The following is a 21,842-nucleotide window of genomic DNA, read 5'->3' as shown; positions in this document are numbered from 1 at the left end:
ACCAATGTCCTGTACAGCCACAATATGACGTCCCAATTCCTGCACACAATGTTCTGACCAAAAGACCAAATGCTTCTTCACCACCCTGTCTACCAGTGACTCAACTTTCCAGGAACTATGCACCTGCATCCCTAGGTCTCTTTGTTCACCAACATTCCCCGGGGTCCTACCTGGGTATAAATACTGGCCTGGTTTGTCTTACCTAAATGCAACACCTCACATTTATCTTAATCAAACCCCGTCTGCCACTTCTCAGCCCATTGGCCCATCTGCTCAAGATCTTGCTGTACTCTGATAATCTTCTTCAATGTCCACTATACACCTATCTTGGTGTCATCAGTAAACTTACTAACCGTGCCTCCTACAGTCATATTCAAATCATTTGTATAAATGACAAAAAGCAGTGGACCCAGGACCGATCCTTGTGGCACACCACTGGTCACAGGCCTTCAGACTGAGAAACATTGAGCATGTCATGAGGATCTGGAATACACTGCCTGGAAAGGAAAGGAGGCTAGAAAACTTCAAATCTTTAAAAATGATTGAGATGAATACTTCAAATATCATAACATTCAAGGATATGGGACAAGTGCAGAAAATTGTGATTAGTGCACTTTTAGTGGTAGCTATGTTGGTGCAGACTTAAGGAGATGAGGCTCCATTTCAGCACTGAATAAATCTTTGAATCTATAAGTCTACGTGGGTTTCCTCTGGGTGCTCTGGTTTCCTACAACTGACCAAAGATATGCAGGTTGGGTGGACTGGCAATGCTATATTGCCCAAAGTGTCCAAGGATGTACAAGCTAAGTGGATTAGCCATGGGAAATGTGGAGTTATGGGGATAGGGTAGGGAAGTGCGTGTGGGTGGGATGGTCTTCGGAGGGTCAAGTAGTTTCAGTGGGCCAAATGGCCTCTTTCCGGACTACAGGGATTCTATGATTTATAAAGCAAAGGAAGTTCTGCTTTTTTTTTGACTGTCTACCTAATGTTCCCTGTCACCTTCAAAGATTGCTGTAAACAGACTGTCCACTGTACCTGCGCCTTCTTTTTAAGCTTTTAAAATATTTTCTGTCCTCAGTCCTCCTGAAAAAAAACCTTCTTTGGAAGGGAGGCAAATGTGGGCGAGGGGAATTTATTTTCAGTTCTGATTGGTATTTTGGAGGGGCATGCCTCACAGAGATACACAGTTGCCTTCACCATTGCATCTCTCTCATGTTTTAATTTAGGTAAAGACACCTGAAACAGAGATGCTTCACAGAAAAGGGGGACGGCTATGGCAGGACAGCTAGCAGAAAGAGAGACACAGAAAGGGACGCGAGGAACAGCCTACCTATGATGCGCAAATGCCAACAGCTCTCCATCCAAACACCAAGCCATGGGAAAAGATTGCATGGTTAAGACTCACAGGGCAGAATTAGCACATCAGAAAGCAGACAGCGCTAGCCTGATGTGAAGCTTTGTGGTCCATCCAGAACGATCTAAGAAGGGTCAAGACTGCCTAAACCTAAATGGATATTTTCTTTGTGTAGGACAAGAGAATCCTTTTCATCTGCTGATTACTCCCTTGAAGCATCTTGAGCTTGGTAACAGTATCAGTAAATAATCAAACAAACAAGGAGAGATTTCTGGGACCTGTCAAAAGACAAATACCAAAGCAAACAGTGAAAATTGTTTAAATGGTCTCTCTTCTGACATTTGAAGCAGAACCTGCCTGTACCTTCACGATAAAGCTGATGTCACATTCAATTTAAACTGTCCAACAAGGAAGCTGATCACAACAAAGTCATTTTAAGATTGAAGTGGAAACATTTACAATAGTCAGCACATAGGAGGACTTCATTTATATTTTAATTCATCATTTACAAGCCTCTTAAAGCTGAAAGTGAGGGGACATCCCCTTGTCTCCATTCCCGAATACCGCGAGTGCCCTCACCAAACCCAAACACTCCAGCTGCATGGAGCTGGGGGCAAATGTGCCTCCCTTTGGCTACTTCAGCCAAACCCCCAATGAGACAAAGGCCAACTCCCCAACATTCCTCATGGATCACCAGGAGAACCATCTGAGGAACTGGGAATACAGAGAGGAATGCCAGGCCAGAGGCACGGCTGCAGAGAAAGAAAACAGCATTGCCGAGAGCATGGAATCAAGTCCCATGATCAGTGAAGGGTCTGTGAGGGAGCCAGCCTCCACCCTGAAGGAAGACGCCTGCCCCTTGACCGATTCATCTGGATTGGTCACAGCAAATAAGACTGGGTCTATTGACAGCAGGATGTACAGACCTCCCAAGATAGCGCCATCTGTGGCACCAGGTTTGACTCGACTTCAAAGACCAGCAAGTAAGAATTATTTTATTTCCTCCTGGCTCTTACAGGCTTACAGTATCATTTTATACCTCATTAAAAAAACACACACATAAACCAGACAGATCAAATGGCAGTAATTCATAAAGACCTGCGTCAGTCTGTGACCTAACTCTCGCAGTGCAGTTACTGAGGGAGCACCACACGGTTCAGAGGGGCAATGCTTAGGGAATGTTATATTGTCAGAGGGGCAATACCGAGGGAGAATCACATTTTCAAGAGTTATTAGAGTAGGAGTGAAATACTGTCACAGGGGTAATACTAGAAGTGTGCAACTGTGTTGGAGGAGCAGTTAATGCAGGAGCGCCGCATTGTTGGAGGGGGAGTCCTGGGAGAATGGTACAATATCAGAGGGTCAGTTACTTTCTGCACTGTTGGAGGGCCAATACTGAGAAGGTGCCACATGGTTAGAATGCTGAAGGAGTACTGCACTGTCGGAGGGTCAGTACTGAGGGAGTACCATACAATCAGAGGGGAAGTACTGAGGGACTACCTCACTGTCAGAAGGTCAGTGATTCGGACTGCACCTTTGGAGGGAAAGCCTCAAATCAATGTGCCTCCACCAAACTTCCAGGCAGTGCATTCCAGACCCAAACCACTCACTACAATATCATTTAATGTGTCTTTGGGTACAGTTTTGGGTGGTAGTCCTCCTGTGTAGTAGCACCTTGGGTTTTTTTTTAATGATGGGAAAGATGCTATATAAATGCAGGTGACTATCTAAGGAGCATCCCACCCAGACCCCGTAACACAGCATTTCCCATGGTTAATCCAGCTAGCCTGCACATCCCTGGCCATTATGGGCAATTTACCATTGTCAACCTACATAACTTTGGACTGTGGGAAGAAATTGGCGCACCTGGAGGAAGCCCACGCAGACATAGGGAGAACATGCAAACAGACAGTCACCCAAGCCTGGAATCAAACCTGGGTCCCTGGCACTGTGAGGCAGCAGCGCTAACCACTATACTATTGCTCTACCCATGCCCCTCATGATTTTATAACCTCTATAAGGTCACCCCTCAGCCTCTGACACTTCAGGGAAAATAGCCCCAGCCTATTCAGCCTCTCCCTATAGCTCAAACCCTCCAGTTCAAGCAACATCTTTGTAACAACATCCATCCAATAAAAGGGCAGCCAGAAGTGCACACAGTCTTCTAAAATTGGCCCCACCAATGTCCTGTACAGCCACAATATGCCGTCCCAATTCCTGCACACAATGTTCTGACCAAAAGACCAAATGCTTCTTCACCACCCTGTCTACCAGTGACTCAACTTTCCAGGAACTATGCACCTGCATCCCTAGGTCTCTTTGTTCACCAACATTGCCCAGGGTCCTACCTGGGTATAAATACTGGCCTGGTTTGTCTTACCTAAATGCAACACCTCACATTTATCTTAATCAAACCCCGTCTGCCACTTCTCAGCCCATTGGCCCATCTGCTCAAGATTTTGTTATGCCCTGAGATAATCTTCTTCCATGTCCACTATACTACCTATCCTGGTGTCATCAGTAAACTTACTAACCGTGCCTTCTATACACATCCAAATCATTTATATAAATGATAAAAAGCAGTTGATCCAGCACCAATCCTTGTGGCATACTACTGGTCACAGGCCTCCAGCCTACGAAACAGCACTCTACCACCACCCTTTGTCTCCTACCTTCAGTCAGTTTTGTATCCAATTGGCTTGCTCCTCCTAGATCCCATGTGATCTAGCCTTCCCATCCAGTCTGACATGTGGATCCTTTTCCAAGTCCTTTGCTGAAGTCCATATAGACAACGTCTACTGCTCCATTTTCATTAATCTTCTCTGGGACTTTTTCAAAAAACTCAGCCAAGTTACTAAGACACGATTTCCCGAACAAAGCCATGTTGACCTCCCTAATCAGTCCTTGCCTCTCCAAATGTGCATAAATCCTATATCTCAGAATCTCCTCAAACAACTTACCCACCACTGGTAGAGATAATAGGAACTGCAGACGCTGAAGAGTCTAGGCCCGAAACGTCAGCTTTCCTGCTCCTATGATGCTGCTTGGCCTGCTGTGTTCATCCACCTCTACACCTTGGTACCCACCACAGATATAAGATTTAGCAGTCAATAGCTCCCTGGCTTTTCCTTACAGCTTTTCTGAAATAATGGCAAACATTAGCCAACCTCCAGTCCTCCAACACCTCAACTTTGGCTGTCGATAATACAAGTATCTCAGCAAGGCCTAACAATTTCTTCCCTAGCTTCCCACAAAGTTCTGGGAAACCCCCAATCAAGTCCTGGGGATTTGTCTACCTTTATATGTTTTAAGACCTTTAGCACCTCCTCTTCTGTAATATGATCCCTTTTCAAGACATCTCTATTTATATCACCCCAAGCACCATAGCTTCCATGTCCTTCTCCACAGTAAATAATGATGTGAAATATTCATTTAGAATCTCACCCATCTCCTATAGTCCCACACACAGATGGCCACATTGATCTTTAACAGGACCTACTCTCTCCCTAGTTACTCTTTAGCCTTTAGTGCATTGTCACAGTCTCTTTGGATTCTCCTTAGCTCTATTTGCAAAGCTATCTCAGTCCCATTTTTGCCCCCCTGATTTCCCTCTTAAGTATACTTCTACCGCCCTTATACTCCCCTAGGGATTCACTTGATCCCAGCATCTATACCTGTCATATGCCTCCAGCTTTCTTTTGCTCAAAACCATACAACACCAGGTTACAGTCCAACAGGTTTATTTAAAAAGACAAGTTTTTAGAGTCTCTCTCCTTCTCCAGGTGTTCATGACAGAGGAAGCAAAAAGACTCAGAATTTATAAGTAAAAGATCAAAGGGTCACCCACTGATGCGAATTAAACAGACCTAAGATACTGTTAAACCTTTAATCAGTTCGAAAGGACATGCAGGTTTCAATTCTGCTCAGGGGTAAGTAAAGGTTTCATCAAAGAAGAGGTGACATCGCAGGTCAGATAATGCATGTTAGGTGTGACGCCCAGTTTGGAATCTGTTTCTACTTGGGAGTCAGATTTCTAAGCTAGGAATTCATAAAATGCTACATTGACTGACTGTATACAAGTTGTGTACTTTTTGACAAAACAGAACGAATCTGCAAATGCAAATTCACCCCATAGGCTTGCGTGTGCATGTGTGTGTGTATTCACACGAGTGTATGTGCACGACTGCGTGTACGTGTGAAAGTGTGTGTGCCTGTGTGGATGCATGAATGTATGTGTACGCATGCGCGCGTGTGCATGTGCTTGAATGTGTGCAAGTGTGTGCGTGTGTTTGCAGTCTGTATCTGTGTGCATGCACGTGTGTATGTGCGCATGCACGTACATGTATGTGCGCGAGTGTGTGTGGGCACAATTGTGTGTGTGCACGCACACATGCATGAATGTGTGTGTGCATGTGAGTGTTTGTGTGAGAGTGTAGAGTGTGGTGGGGTCACCTGCAGTGTGACATGGACCCAAGGTCCAACTTTAGAAGTTTAACTCCAAGTCGAAACACAAACAGGTTCTAAACAGGACATCACACCTAACATGCATTATCTGACCTGAGATGTCACCTCTTCTTTGATGAAACCTTTACTTACCCCTGAGCAGAATTGAAACCTGCATGTCCTTTCGAGCTGATTAAAGGTTTAACAGTATCTTAGGTCTGTTTAATTCGCATCAGTGTGTGACTCTTCGATCTTTTACTTATAAATTCTGTATCTTTTTGCTTTCTCTGTCACGAGAACCTGAAGAAGGCGAGAGAGTCCGGAAGTTTGTGTTTTCAAATAAACGCATTGGGCTATAACCTAATGTTGTGTTGTTTTTGACCATGTCCACCCCAGTCCAACCCCGGGACCTCCACATCATCTTTTTCTTGACCAGAGACTCAGTTTTTTAGTCATCAAGCATTCCCTACACCTTCCAGCCTTCACCCTTCACACTAACAGGAACATACTATCTTAAAACTAATGCAATTATGATGACTTGCCCCAAAGCGGTCCACCATTGATACATCCATAACTTGTCCTGCCTTATTTCCCAACAGAAGGTCAAATATTGCTCCTTCTCCAGCAAGTACATCCACACACAGAATAAGAAAGTTTAGGTTTTGAATTTTTTTTATTGGTGGGCTTGCAACAGCACGTGTAAGAACCTCAGAGAAGAAAGGGAGACAATTTGCAAGAACATGAAATCCGAGATAGATTTTTGAGGAAAGGAAACTGAAGGTACTGGGAAACTGCACATTTAAGGAGGGGGTGGATAGTACCTGAAGACAGGAGATTATTCATAATATTGGCAAACATGTCGGGAGCTAGGAATCAAAGTGGGATTGTCAGCAGTTTGGTGGGAAGAGGTTCAAGAAAGCAGGAAGTGGGTCTCAGATTGGAGAAGGATGAACAGAAGATGGGGAGGGAGACCTCTGCGCCGCAATAGTGGTGTCTCTACCCCTGGACTGGGAGGTTGGGCTCCAAGTCCCAGCTTCCCGAGAGGTGTGTAATAACATCACTGAACGGGTTTATTCGAAAATAAGACGGAACTTGGAGAAACATACAAGCCCAAGGCTCAGGTAAGAGAGAGGGAAAAGCAGAAGTGACTGATCAGACAGCCTCAATATTAATGACAAAGTTGAAGCAGATGAGAGAAGGACTCAGTAGTGCTTTTTAGAGTCTGACAGCGAATGTGGCAACGTTCTGGAGTGTCAGCCTTGATTTTTATGCTCAAATCCTGAAATAGGACCTTGTGACTCAGGCAAGCGTGCCATGGGTGGCAAAATAAACAAAAACTTCAGGAAACGTGCCCAGAATATACTTAAAATTGTGTTGATTGGATAAATGAAACCATAATTACAGGCTTCCTTTATCTGCACATCTGAAAAGCAACAAGATAAAAAGCAAGATAATGAAATGTGAGGCTGGATGAACACGGCAGGCCCAGCAGCATCTCAGGAGCACAAAAGCTGACGTTTTGGGCCTAGACCCGTCTCTGATGAAGGGTCTAGGCCCGAAACGTCAGCTTTTGTGCTCCTGAGATGCTGTTTGGCCTGCTGTGTTCATCCAGCCTCACATTTCATTATCTTGGATTCTCCAGCATCTGCAGTTCCCATTATCAAAGATAAAAAGCAAAATTTTCTCAGACATGGACCTGAACAGACCTGTAGACACGCTGAGTTCAGGCCCTTTGGAAAGAAAAACTCTCTTTTACAGCTGTTAGGGTCAAGTAAGGTGCTTTGCCAAATGGCCCAAATAGACCAGAACAGACCCAAATGGACTATAGTGGTTAGGGTAGCAACAAATGGAAACAAAGATGAGTAAGTGCAGAGACAACGATAAAAAGCATATACGTACTATTAAAATTTTGATAACGTGAACTCATTTCCCAACAGACAAGAGTACGAGTTCCAGAGTTAAATGAAGATTTTGCTTTTGAGGTGATTATTGAAAGACCTCAAACAGTAAGGGAAATATACCCCAAAACCAAAAATATGCTTCATCTGCAAAATCTAGTTGTGAGGTTTTCAAATAAAGGATTCCTGATTGTAACACAAAATGAATTGGCATAATCACACTTTTATTATTCACTCATGGCTAGGCCAGTATTTATTGCTCAAACCTAGCTGCCCTTGAAAAAGGTGGTGGTGAGCTGCGTTCTTGGGCCACAGTAGTCCATGTGCTGTATGTGTCCCCATTGGGGATGGAATTCCAGGATTCTGAACCTGCGAAAGTGAAGAAACAGCGATTTATTTCCAACTTGGATTGTGAGTGGCTTGGAGGGAACTTACAAGTAGTGGTGTTCCCATGCATCTGCTGCCCTTATCCTTCTAGATGAAAGTGGTCATGAGTTTGGAAGGTGCTGCCAAAGAATCTTTGGTAAATTTATACAGTGCATCTAACAGGCCATACTCACTGCTGCTATTGAGTGGTGGTGGTGAAGTCACTGAATGTTTAGAGTTTGATGTCAATCACATGGACGGCTTTGTCATAGATGGTGTCAAGCTTCTTGAGTGTTGTTGGAGCTGCACCCATCCAGACAAGTGGGGAGTATTCCATCACATTCCTGACTCGTGCTTTGTAGATAGTGGACAGGATTTTGGGGAGTCACTCACTGTAATATTCCAAGCTTCTGAACTGCTCTTGTAGCCAGTATAAATATAAGTACAGTGAGTTTCTGTGAATGGCAACTCTGAGAATGATGATATTTGGTGGTTCAGTGAGAGTAACACCATTGAACGTCAACGGAAAGTGGTTAAATTGTTTCCTATTGGAGATGGCTTACTGCCTGACACTCATGTGGCACTAATGTTACTTGCTACTTGTCAGTCAAAGCCTCAATATTGTCCAGGTCTACTTGCATTTTGTCATGGACTACTCCAGTATCTGAGGAGTTGTAAATGATATTGAACATTGTGCAATCGTTGGTGAACATCCCCACTTCTGAGCTTATGCTGTAGGGAAGGTCATGGATGAAGCAGCTGACGACGGTTGGGCCTAGGACCCTACCCCAAGGAATTCCTGCAGAGATATCCTGGAGCTGAGATAACTGACCCTCCAACAACCACACCCATCTTCTGTTGTGCCAGGTATGACACCAGCCAATGGAATGTTTTTCCGATTCCCATTGCTTTCAATTTAGCTAGAGATTCTAAATGTCACACTCATTCGAATGCAGCCTTGATGTCAAGGACTGGCACTCTCACCACACCTCTGGAATTCAGCTCTTTTATCCATGTTTGAACAAAGTCTGTAATGACATCAGGAGCCAAGTGGCCCTGGCAGAACCCAAACTGGGTGTTGCTGAGCAGGTACTGCTTGATAGTACTATTGATGACACTAACCATCACTTTACAGGCAACTGAGAGTAGACTGATGGAGAGTTGGCAGTTACCTGACTGATCACAGGCTCTCTGACCGATCCCGGGCTGCCTGACTGATCCCAGGCTCTCTGATTGATCCCAGGTTATCTGACTGATCCCGGTTTACCAGACTGATCCTGTTCCAGCACCACCATTCAGCAGGGATTACTTTCATTCTTTTATGGGAAGCAGGCAATGTAGGCAAGACCAGCATTTGTTACCAATCCATAATAAGGGTGGCCGCTGGGAAGTTGTTTCTGTTAGGCGGGGAGACTAGGACCCCTGAGTCCAGCCTTAGAATTAGCAGGGGTAAATTTAAAACGGAAATAAGGAGACATTTCTTCAGCCAGAGAGTGGTGAGCCTGTGGAATTCATTGCCACGGAGCGCAGTGGAGGCCGGGACGTTAAACGTCTTCAAGGCAGAGATCAACAAATTCTTGATCTCACAAGGGATCAAGGGCTACAGGGAGAGTGCGGGTAAGTGGAGTTGAAATGCCCATCAGCCACGATTTAAATGGTGGAGTGGATTTGATGGGCCGAATTGCCTTACTTCCACTCCTATGTCTTATGGTCTTATAATTGCCCTTGAAAGGGGTGGCTTCCTCAGCCATTTCAGAGGGCAAGTGGGAGTCACGTGTAGGCCAGATGAGCTAGAGATGGCAGATTTCCTTCTGAAATGGGCATTAGTGGCCCAGACAACCTTTTATGACAGTGGATTGTAGCTGCCATCATTAAAGCTAAGTATACATGCTAGATTTTATGAATTGAATTTAAATGGGCACGATTGAGATTTGAATCCATGACCCCAGCAATCAGCCTGGACCGTAGTCCAGTGACATTACCACCACATCTCCATTTCCTCTTCAAATTTTCTGCACTCACTTCCTCAAGTCCCCTTACCAGGTAACGGGCAGCCAATATGGTAGATGATGGCCTACTGGTGTTATCGCAGGACTATAAATCCAGAAACCCAGCTAACGTTCTGGGAGCTGGGTTTGAATCCTACCATGGTAGATGGTGGAATTTGAATTCAATCAAAACAAAAATCTGGAATTAAGAATCTACTGATCATCATGAAATCATTGTCAATTGTTGGAAAAACTTAATACCCTTCAGTGAAGGAAATCTGCCATCCTTACCCAGTCTGGCCTACATGTGACTCCAAACTCACAGCAATGTGGTTGACACTCAACTTCCCTCTGAAATGGTCCAGCAGCCACTCAGTTGTACCAATCGCTACAAAGTCTCAAATAAATGAAACTGGACGGATCACTTGGCATTAACCTAGGTACTGGAAACGACAACGGCAGAAACAGCCCTGTCGACCATAGAAAGTCCTGCTCTCTAACACCTGGGGGTTAGTGCCAAAATTGGGAGAGCTGTCTCAGACTGCTCAAGCATGACATAGTCATACTCTCAGAATCATACCTTACAATGTCCCAGACACCACCATCACCATCCCTAAACATGTCCTGTCTCACCAGCAGGACAGATCCAGCAGAGGGGGCAGCACTGTGGTATACAGTCAGGAGGGTGTTGCTCTCAGAGTCCTCAACATTGATTCCAGACCCCATGGAGTCTTCAGGTTAAACATGGGCAAGGAAACCTCCTGCTGATTACCACATGTTGTCCTCCCTCAGCTGATGAATCAATACTCCACAATGTTGAACAACACTGGGAGGAAGCACAGAGGATGGCAAGGGCACAAAATGTACTCTGGGTGGGGGATTAAAATGTTCACCAACAAGAGCAGCTCGGCAGCGGTACTACTGATCAAGATGATCGGGTTCTAGAGGACACAGCTGCTAGACTGGGTCTGCAGCAGGTGGTGAGGGAACCAACAAGAGGGAAGAACATACTTGACCTCATCCTTACTAATCTGCCAGCCGCAGGTGCATCTGTCCATGACAGTATCGGTAAGAGTGACCGTCGCACAGTCCTTGTGCAGGCGAAGTCCCGCCTTCACATTCAGAACAACCTCTCATTGGGTTGTGAGGCACTATCACCGTGCTAACCGGGACAGATCTAGCAACCCAACACGGGGCATCCATGAGGCGCTGTGGGCCACCAACAGCAGCAGAATTGTACTCCAGCACAATCTGTAACGTCATGGCCCAGCACATCCCCCACTCAACCACTACCATCAAGCAGGGGATCAACCCCAGTTCAATGGAGAGTGCAGGAGAGCATGCCAAGAGCAGCACCAGGCATACCTGAAGATGAGGAATCAACCTGGTGAAGCCACCAAACAGGATTACTTGCCAAACAGCAAAAGCAGCAAGTGATAGACAGAACTAAGCGATCTCACAACTAACAGATCAGATCTAAACTCTGCAGTCCTGCCACATGCAGTGGCGACTGGTGATGAACAATTAAACAACTCACTGGAGGAGGAGGTTCCACAAATATCCCCATCCTCAACGATGGAAGGGCCCAGCACATCGGTACAAAAGATAAGGCTGAAGAATTCACAGCAATCTTCAGCCAGATGTCCCGCGTGGATGATCCATCTTGGCCTCCTCCAATGGTCCACGGCATCACAGATACCAGTCTTCAGCCAATTCAATTCACTCCACGTGATAACAAGAAACATTTGGAGACACTGGATACTGCAAAGGCTACGGACCCTGACAACACTCCAGCAGTGGTACTGAAGACTTGTGCTCCAGAACTCGCCGCTCCCCTCACCTAGCTGTTCCAGAATAGTTACAACACTGGTATCTGCTCAACAATGTGAAAAATTGCCCAAATATGTCCTGTATATAAAATGCAGGTCAAATCCTGCCAATTACTGCCCAATCAGTCTCCTCTCGATCATCAGTAACATGATGGAAGGTGCCACCAACAGAGCTATCAGGCAGCATCTACTCAGTGATGTCCAGTTTGAGTTCTGCCAGGGCCACTCAGCTCCTGACCTCATTACATCCTTGATTCAAACTTGGACAAAATAGCTGTATTCCAGAGGTGAGGTGAGAGTGATAGCCCTTGATAATCAAGGCTGCATTCGACCAAGTGTGGTTATCAAGGAGCCCTGGCAGAACTGGAATCTACAGGTATCGGGGGGTAAACTCTCTGGTTATTGGAGTGATACCTGGCACATAGGAAGATGGCCATGGTTGTTGGAGGTCAGTCATCTCAGCTTCAGGACATCGCTGCAGGAGTTCCTCAGGTCAGTGTCCTCGGCCCAAACAGCTTTAGCTGCTTCATCCATGACCTTCCCTCCAACATAAGGTCAGAATTGGGGATGTTCACTGATGATTGCACGATGTTCAGCACCATTCACAGCTCTTCAGATACTGAACCAGTCCATGTTCATTTGCAACAAGATCTGGACAATATCCAGGCTTGGGCTGGCAATTGGTAAGTGACTTTCGCGCCACACAAATGCTAAGCTGTGACCATCACCAATAAGAGACAATCTAACCACTGCCCCCAGACATTCAATTATGTTATCATCACTGAACCCTGGAGGTTATCATTGACCAGAAACTCAACAGGACTCACCACATTAACACAGTGGATGCAACAGCAGGCCAGAAGCTGGGAATACTGCAGCAAGGAACTCACCTTCTGATTCCTCAAAGCCAGTCCACCAACTACAAGGCACAAGTCTGAAGTGTGATGGAATACTCCCCACTTGCCAGATTAGGTGCAGCTCCAACAGCTTGACACCATCCAGACCAAAGCAGCCTATCTGATTCTCACCACATCCACAAGTATCCACTCCGTCCCCCACCGACGCTCTGTAGCAGCAGTGTATACTATCTACAAGATGCACTGCAGAAATTCACCAAAGATCCTCAGACACCACCTTCCAAACCCACGACCACTTCCATCTAGAAGGACAAGGGCAGCAATACGTGAGATCCCCATCATCTGCAAGTTCCCCTCCGAGCCACTCACCATCCTGACCTGGAAATGTATTGTCGTTTCTTCATTGTCACTGGGTCAAAACCCTGGAATACCCTCCCTAAGGGCACTGTGGGTCAACCCACAGCAGGTGGACTGCAGTAGTTCATGAAGTCAGCTCACCACCACCTTCTCAAGAGGCAACTAGGGACGGGCAATAAATGCTGCTCCCAGAGACATCCACATCCCACAAATGAATAAAAGAAAATTTCAATATAAAAGGGACAAAAGAATGAAGGAAATTTTATTAAGTAAGGGAAGGCACATGAACTAGCTCAAAGTCCATATAGAGCTGTTCCAGTATAGAGTATGCTAGAATAATTGCTATAGCCACAAGTGCATAGACGGCGGATAAGGTTACGTATGAACTGTAGTGAAGTTTGAACTCACTCTGCACTGCTTAACATCTGTTCAACTCTTTTGAACTCAGGACTTTTCTGAATTGGCTCACATTTCAAGCCCGCGGACATCATAGGAAGAACTTGCAATTATATAGCACCTTTTAATTCACTATGTGAGCTTCAATGGATGGGCCAGCATTTCTTTGCCAGTTCCCAGTTGCCCTTGAGAAAGTGGTGGTCAACTGCCTTCTTGAACTGCTGCAGTTCATGTGCTGTGGTTTGACCTAAAATACTCTTCAGAGGGAATACCAGGATTTTGACCTAGTGATAGCGGAGAAAGGATAATATATTTTCAAGTCAAGATGGTGAGTGGCTTGGAGGGGAGCTTGCAGATGGTGGTCTCCCCATGTGTCTGCTGATTAATGGAAGCGGCCATGGGTTTCAAAGTTGCTGTCTCAGGATCTTTGGTGAATTTCTATAGTATATTTTGCGGATAGTACAAACTACTGAGCACTGGTGGTGGAGGGAGTGGATACATGTGAATGCAATGCCAATCAAGCGGGACGCTTTGTCCTGGATGGTGTCAAGTTTCTTGAGTGCTGTTGGGGCTGCACTCATCCAGGCAAATGGGGAGTATTCCATCACACTCCTGACTTGTGCCTTGCAGATGGTGGATGGGCTTTGAGGAGTCGGGAGCTGAGTTACTTACCGTAGTATTCCTAGCCTCTGACTTGCTCTTGTAGCCACTGTGATTATATGGCACACTAAGGTTATCCCAAACCACTTAACAGCCAATGAGGAATATTAAAACATAGAACATAGAACATAGAACAATACAGCGCAGAACAGGCCCTTCCACCCTCAATGTTGCACCGACCTGTGAACTAATCTAAGCCCATCCCCCTACACTATCCCATCATCGTCCATATCCTTATCCAAAGACTGTTTAAATGCCCCTAATGTGGCTGAGTTAACTACATTGATAGGCAGGGCATTCCATGCCCTTACCACTAAATTGGAATGAGCAATATTGGAAGAACAACACCTCATTTTCAAAATTTATTGCCGTTCCGGATGTGAGTTTGCTCTCTGAGCTGGAAGGTTAGTTTTCAGACGTTTCTAGTTTTCGCTCTACTGTGACATCTAGGAATGGCAGTTTGTTGTTGTCTTCCTCGTCTTTTGTGAATGTTATGCCAGTAAAGGGTATTATTGATGGTCTTCGTCAGAGGCTCACTGATGATGTTACCTAGAATGGTGTTACCTAGGTAACATCATCAGTGAGCCTCTGACGAAGACCATCAATAATACCCTTTACTGGCATAACACTCACAAAAGAGGAGGAAGACAACAATAAACTGCCATTCCTAGATGTCACAGTAGAGCGAACAGCCAATGGGGAACTTCAAACCAGCGTCTACAGAAAAACAACACATACGGACCAAATACTGAACTACAGGAGCAACCATCCCAACACCCACAAACGAAGCTGCATTAGAACATTATTCCAACGAGCCACCACACACTGCAGCACAGAGGAACTACGAAGAGCAGAGGAAAATCACCTATACAGCGTATTCAAAAAGAATGGGTACCCTATGAACACAGTCCGCCGATTCCTCAGCAACAAACCCAAACAAACAGACAAAACGGGCTCAGAAACCATAACCACGCTCCCCTACATCAAAGACATTTCCGAAATGACTGCCAGACTACTCAGACCTCTTGGCATCAGGGTAGCCCACAAACCCACCAACACACTAAAACAGCAGCTAATGAACTTAAAAAGACCCTATACAGACAACAAATAAAACGAACGTCATCTACAAAATACCTTGCAAGAACTGTGACAAACACTACATTGGACAAACAGGCAGAAAGCTAGCCACCAGGATACATGAACATCAACTAGCCACAAAACGAAATGACCCACTATCACTCGTATCCTTACATACAGATGAGGAAGGACACCACTTTGATTGGGACAACACATCCATCCTAGGACAAACCAAACAGAGACATGCACGAGAATTCCTAGAAGCATGGCATTCCAACCGGAACGCCATCAACAAACACATTGATTTGGAGCCAATCTACCATCCCCTGAGAAAAAGAACAGGAAATGACATCACCAACACAGGAAATGACATCACCAACCCAAGGAAACCTAACCAGATAAATAGAAAGCGGGACATAACACCAGCGCTTCGTCGGAGGCTCACTGATGATGTTACCTAGAATGGTGACGAAATGTCTGAAAACTAACCTTCCAGCTCAGCGAGCAAACTCACATCCAGAACCTCAACCTGAGCTACAAATCTTCTCAAAACTCGTTATTGCCGTTCCTTTACTGTCGCTGGGTCAAAATCCTGGAACTCCCTCCCTAATGACATTGAGGGTCTACTTGCAGCATGTTGTCTACAGCAAGCTCAGTGCAAGCTGGAAGAACAGCACATCGTTTTTCCACTTGGGTAACCCATATCCCTAGCAGATTACTATAATAAAACAGAGAACAGCAGGTGCTGGAGATCTGAAACAAAATCAGAAAATCCTGGCAAAACTCAGCAGTTCTGGCAACATCTGTGGAGAGAAAGCAGAGTTAACATTTCAAGTCCACTGGCTATTTATTAGAATTGTTAACAGCTAGGTTAAAGTAATATTTATGCTGAAGACAAGGTCGGGTGGGGGGCAGCGGGAAGGGGAGGTGAGTGCATGGGTGAAGATGGAGCCCAGAGGGACAGAGAGAGACAGAGAGAGGGAGAGAGAGAGGTATGAAAGAAGTAAACAAGGAGAATATGAATAGCAGGTGAGAACAGAAGAGAAGCTGAAAAAGTGATAATAAGAGCTAAGAGTAGAAGAGTGTAGTGAGTTGTACTGAAAGGAACCCATACAATGTGATAATGGGCCTAGGCATAAGTGAGAATGGGTGACTGTGTTAAAAGCAATCATGTCATAAGAGGACCAGGCTAGGGCGGATATATTCCCCAATGCATTGCTCTAGACTACCAGGCCAGTGATATGACTACTATGCTACCACCTGTCTCTACCTGGCAGTCTCCTTATTTACAGTTCCAAATTTGAGACACATGAGTACAGCCCTCAACACTTCACAGGGTCAAAGCTCAGTGACCTACTCCTCTTGTTTAGCCTGTTAATAATTAAACCGGTGAACTAATAAAAAGATAAAGGTACTTCACAGGAACTATTTATAACTAGCCCTGCCAAGCTCAATGAAAGGTTGCTGGATCTCCGCACCAGAGGTTGGAGCTGAATACTTTCCTGTGAAAAGCAGTAAGTTTGGACTTATTGCAGGCAACACCATAGGGAGTGAAACGCATGTGGACAGGTGAGATCCGTCAAATGGTCAGGCGAAGCTAAAAATGGATTTTGGAACATTGTAGGATCAAGGGCAGAAACGTCAGCTGCCCCACTGCTTGGAGGGGACAATGAGAGATAGGGGAAAGACATTCACAAAGTGGAGGATTGTTCTGTATGGGAACCCCTTGGGAGTTAAGAAGATCCACAGTTTGGAAGTTCTGGGAAAGAACAGATGAAGGTAGGGAACGAGGCAACAAAGCTAGATTCCAATCCAGTGAAAGTTGAATCAGGACGAACAGGGAGAATGAACAGGGAATTTGCAACTGAAGAAAATGAAGGGGGACAGGCTTAGGTGAGAAATAAAGCAGTGATGCTAATGAAGTCAAGACAAGGCAGATTAGACTGGGTAAAGGTAGGAGGAGAAGATTGCAAGTAGGATTGGATAACAAACAAATTCTTTGATTGTGTTGCAATGAAATGCTTGCAGAACAACTCAGGGCTATATAATCATGTCGTCCTTTGGCTTCTGGAGTCTGTACTTCTCCCTCCTTGCTTGCTTATTTTTATAAAGAAGTCTGCAAATTGCATCTAAAGGAATGACTCCAGCTCTCTACAGCAGGCTGCACCTCATGAACACCCTCCACAAAGTGCCCCACCTTGTGGTTGGCCAAAGAACCATGCAGCATCCTATCCACCCAAACATAACACACTGCTCCCTGGGGAGGAGAACCAGCACTGACTTAACACCGAGAATGAGGGAAGATCTCATTGTCTGAGAGAACATTCTGAGTGGATTTGACAGGATAGCTTCTGAGGGCTGTTGCCCCTGGCTGAAGAGTGGCTCCTCAATGAGTTGGGGCAGGGTGCAATCAAAGTCTCAACATAAAGGCCAATCCTTAAAGTCTGAGATGAGAAGAAAATTCTTCACTGCACTTGTGAATCTCTGAAAGTCTCCACCACATCATCTATGAATGTCCAGTTGTTGAATACATTCAAGACTGAGAGCCACAGATGTTTGGATGCTAAAAGAATCAAGGATTATGGGAATAGGACACTGAATTGGAGTTGAGTTAAAAGATCTGCCATGATATCTTATTATTCGCCTGTGGTTCACCGTTCACCTGGGTTCAAATCCTGCTATGGCAGATGGTGGGATGGCACATGTTCTCCAGAACATTACTTGGGTCTCTTGATTAACAGCCTAGCGATGATAACACTAGGCCATTGCCTCCCCCACTGGCTAATGTTTGCGTGTGCCAGCTTTGAAGCTGGGGTCTATTCATGAGGCTGTGGGCAAGCTCCAGATGATCCACTCGATTATCAGGAAGTTTCAAATGTGGTTCCTCAAGGAACACATTCTTCTCATAAACAAATCACTGACAAGGAGTTTCTGGTGCACATGGCTTAAGTTAACATCTGCAACTAATTATAGACAGATCTCTTCAATGAAGATTCTAGCTGATATACCCTTGAGGCAACCTCCTCAGAGCAAGAGCTGAAAAAACGAAGTCCTGCTGTTACTTATTAACGGCCCTTGGTAAGATTCAACTCTTTAAAATAATACAAAACAAATTGAGGAAAGGAACCCTGGAGGCGTCGCAAACACTTTACAGCAAACATAGTCATTTGCTTGAGGTGCAGTCACTGTCATAATGTGGGATATGTGAAACCAAACCATACACAGCAAGATCCCACACGAGGTAAGTTTTAATGCCATCAGTTTAAGGATGAATATCAACTCAGGACATGAGAGGAGACCTCGACCCTCCTGCTCATTTATTCTATATTCTTTTCTGCTCATTCACGGCATATGGACACCCAAACAAAGTAAATGGCTGTGAATTACAGTATTGAAATGTTGCAGTCAATCTGGTGTAGCTACACTACAGTTATCTTAGCGAGAGAGTCTATTTGTTTATTCGTTCACAGGATGAGCGATCTCTCCCCAATTCCTAATTGCCCTTAAGGACTGCAGGGCAATGGGATTAGAATAGATAGGTGCTTATTTTTGACTGGCATAGACTCAGTGGGCCAAAGAGCCCCTTTCTGTGCTATAGACCTTCCTGACTCCATGACTAACGTGGTGGTGAGCTGCCTTTTGAACCGCTGCCATCCATGTAGAGTCGGTACACCCACAACACCCTGAAGGAGGGAATTCCAGGATTTTGACCTCACTACAGTGAAGGAACAGCAATATATTTCTAAGTCAGGGTGGTGAGTGGCTTGGAGGGGAATTTGCAGGTGGTGGTGTTCCGATGTATACGTTGCTATCGTCTTTCTAGATGGTAATGTGCACTCAGGAGAATCAAGGGCTATGGGGATTAGGCAGAAAAGTGGATGTGAGCAGAGTTGAATCAGTTATGATCCTACTGAAAGACAGTTACAGCAGGTTCAAGAGGCTGAATGGCCTACTCTTGTTTCTATTTTCTACAGTCTCAAGGTGTGTGCTGTCTCACAAGAGATCATCATGTAACTCAGATGTAATGTAATTACTTTGTGAGGAATCTATTCTGTTCATATCTTCTTCTGAAGACATCCCATGCCTATATAACAGCACTAATGCCCATCCTCCACAACATAGGTATCCGGGAAGGATTTACAGGTTGGAACTCAATCTGTTTGGATACGTTCACAGTCACCTTCAATGGCCATCAAGTCTCGGAGTGTTTCTAACTTAGATACAGGCACCCTAGCCATTGCACATCCTCTGAGACAAATCCTAGAGCTAAATCTGCTTTTCCTTTCTGGCCTCACTAAACTGTGTCTCTACTTTCAGTGGTACCTGTACTCCCAGGTCCCTCTATTTCACTGCTACATTTGGACTCTCAATTTTCCAAGGAGCACATGATGTCCCCCGTATCAGCAAATTTGGAAATGGTTACTTCTGATTCTTGAGTCCAAGTTGTTAAAATGTAAACAGTAAACAGCCATGGTCCCAGCCCTGATCCTTGTTGAGCACAACTTCCCATGTGTAATTATGTTTAATTTCTGTTCTCTGTTTGCTGTTTCATAGCCAGTTTTCTTTCCACAGTAGCAAGGCAAACATAATTTTGTCACATTTACTTTTAAAGTGTTTTCTTTTTCTAAACTGTGAGTGCTTCCACATACTACAACAGTGACTATTACACTTCAAAGAGCATTTTGTTGGCAGTGAAACCCTATAGGTGGAATTGAGTAGGTGGGGGCGTTGTTGCTGGGCTGGTAAAAGCTGCTATACAAATGCAAGTATATGTTCTGCTTTCCATGTTTAATAGTGAAAGTAACAACCCTTCCTTCAAAGATATACATTTTTTATATGCATCCGAGTTTACACAGTGAGTGCATTTTTCTGCAGGCAGGAGGCTTCAGTCAGAGAGAAAATAAACAGCCGTGTTCAGGAAAATGACTTTACCAGATGGGATTTTATGTGATGGAAAGCATTCCTTTTGTTCTTCTGCCTTTATTGAGCCAAAAAAAAGCACATAAAGGGTTCAGGGGTTCGATGGTTTTAATGAGCGACAAGGTTGTAGTCTTGTTGATTCTTTTCCTGTTCATTCATTCCTAAGATTCGGCGACATCTCAGTGTAAGCCCAGCTTTGTCCCAACAGGTAGACCTCTTGTCTCTGAGGTCAGGCGGCTGCTGGCTTAAGACCCATTCCAGAGTCATAGATCACTGAATCCCTACAGTGTGGAAACAGCCCCTTCGGCCTAACAAGTCCACACCGACCCTCAGAGCATCCCAAACCCATTCCCCCTGTAACCCACCTAATCTACACATCCCCAGGCACTAAGGGCAATTTTCCATGGCCAATCCGCCTAACCTGCACATCCTTGACTGTGGGAGGAAACTGGAGCACCCAGAGGAAACCCACACAGACACAAGGAGAACCTGCAAACTCCACACAGACAGCCACCTGAGGGTGGAATTGAACCCAGATCCCTGGCACTGTAAGGCAGCAGTGCAAACCACTGAGCCACTGTGCCATCTGGGTGTAGAATCCAGTCTGGCACTCCCAGAGCTGTACCAAGGTAGCTCTACACCTTTGGAGCTGCCATCCTTCAGACAAGATATTCACCCAATTGATTTCTCTCGGGTGAATATAAGAGATGCCAAGGCCACTCTCAAAGACAAGCTGGGTACTTTTCGCTGAAATCAATATTTAAGTCACAATCAGCACGTTTCATCATTAATTGCACTTCTGAGAGTGGAAGCTTGCTGTGTGTAAACTGACAACTGTGTTTTTCTGCAACTGTGATTACACCCCAGATCAGTCAGCAAAGTGCAATTCAGAATCACAGAGTTGTTACGGTGTGGAAAGCAGCCATTCAGTCCATCGTGCCATACTGGTTCTAATACCTTATGCCAATCTCGGCCTTTTTTCCTTTATCGCTGCACACCATTTCGATCCAAATAGTCATGCAATGCCCCTTTGAGTGCCTCCACTGAATCTGCCTCCACCACATTTCCAGGCAGTGCATTTCAGACCCTAACTACTTGCTGGGTGATGATGTTTTTGTCTCACACCACCTTTGCTTCATGACCTTCTGAGGTGCAGAAAGGCACTGTGTAAATGCAAATCTTGAGGGGTCATGTCGCTGGTGGACAGTCTCCCTGGAGGAAGGAAACAGTGTATTCACTACAGATTATATGTGAAACATTGAAACCTAGTTCCATTCCAAAGATTACTCTTGTGAAATTATAGTCTGGATGTCAGCTTTAACTTGCTCAGATTAAATTCCTCTCAGCTCATTGTTGCTCTTCAATGGGGATGCAGTATAGATTTCGAGAATTACAGCAGGGTTAAGTAATGAGGAATGGCTCCATAAACTAATCTTATATTCCCTCAAGGGTAGAGATTAATGGGATGATCAAACCAACGTATTTAAAGGATGGATAGAAAGAAATTATTTCCTCTGGTGAGGGGGTTGGTGAAGCCCAGAATCCAGGCATCATGTCTGTAAGGAGCAGTTCACACTGGAGCTCTGGGGGTCAATTGAAGTTTCAAACCTGAGATTGATAGCTTTCATTAGGTAAAGGTATGGAAGGCTTATGAAACCAGAATGAATAGATGCAGTTTAATTGACATCTTCCCAGGG

General features: G+C 45.0%; 1 protein-coding gene across 4 annotated transcripts in view; it reads left to right on the top strand.

Annotated features, from left to right (window-relative positions):
- The window catches only part of LOC125458153 (synaptopodin), a 92,105-nt gene that overhangs the window by 33,494 nt on the left and 36,769 nt on the right, over positions 1-21,842 (top strand). For 3 of the 4 annotated variants that reach the window (XM_048543087.2, XM_059650556.1, XM_048543088.2), the window contains exon 2: positions 1,227-2,337. In XM_048543087.2, the coding sequence (XP_048399044.2) occupies positions 1,956-2,337 (382 nt within the window). In that variant the 5' untranslated portion in view covers positions 1,227-1,955. Of the gene's footprint in view, positions 1-1,226; positions 2,338-16,676; positions 16,795-21,842 lie in introns of those variants that run through there. The other variant, XM_059650557.1, reaches the window with a different exon arrangement.

Source organism: Stegostoma tigrinum, chromosome 13 (assembly GCF_030684315.1).
Source record: "Stegostoma tigrinum isolate sSteTig4 chromosome 13, sSteTig4.hap1, whole genome shotgun sequence".
In the NCBI taxonomy this organism is placed as follows: domain Eukaryota; kingdom Metazoa; phylum Chordata; class Chondrichthyes; order Orectolobiformes; family Stegostomatidae; genus Stegostoma; species Stegostoma tigrinum.
The sequence above is the reverse complement of the archived record's forward strand: the minus strand, read 5'-3'. Positions and strand labels throughout refer to the sequence as shown.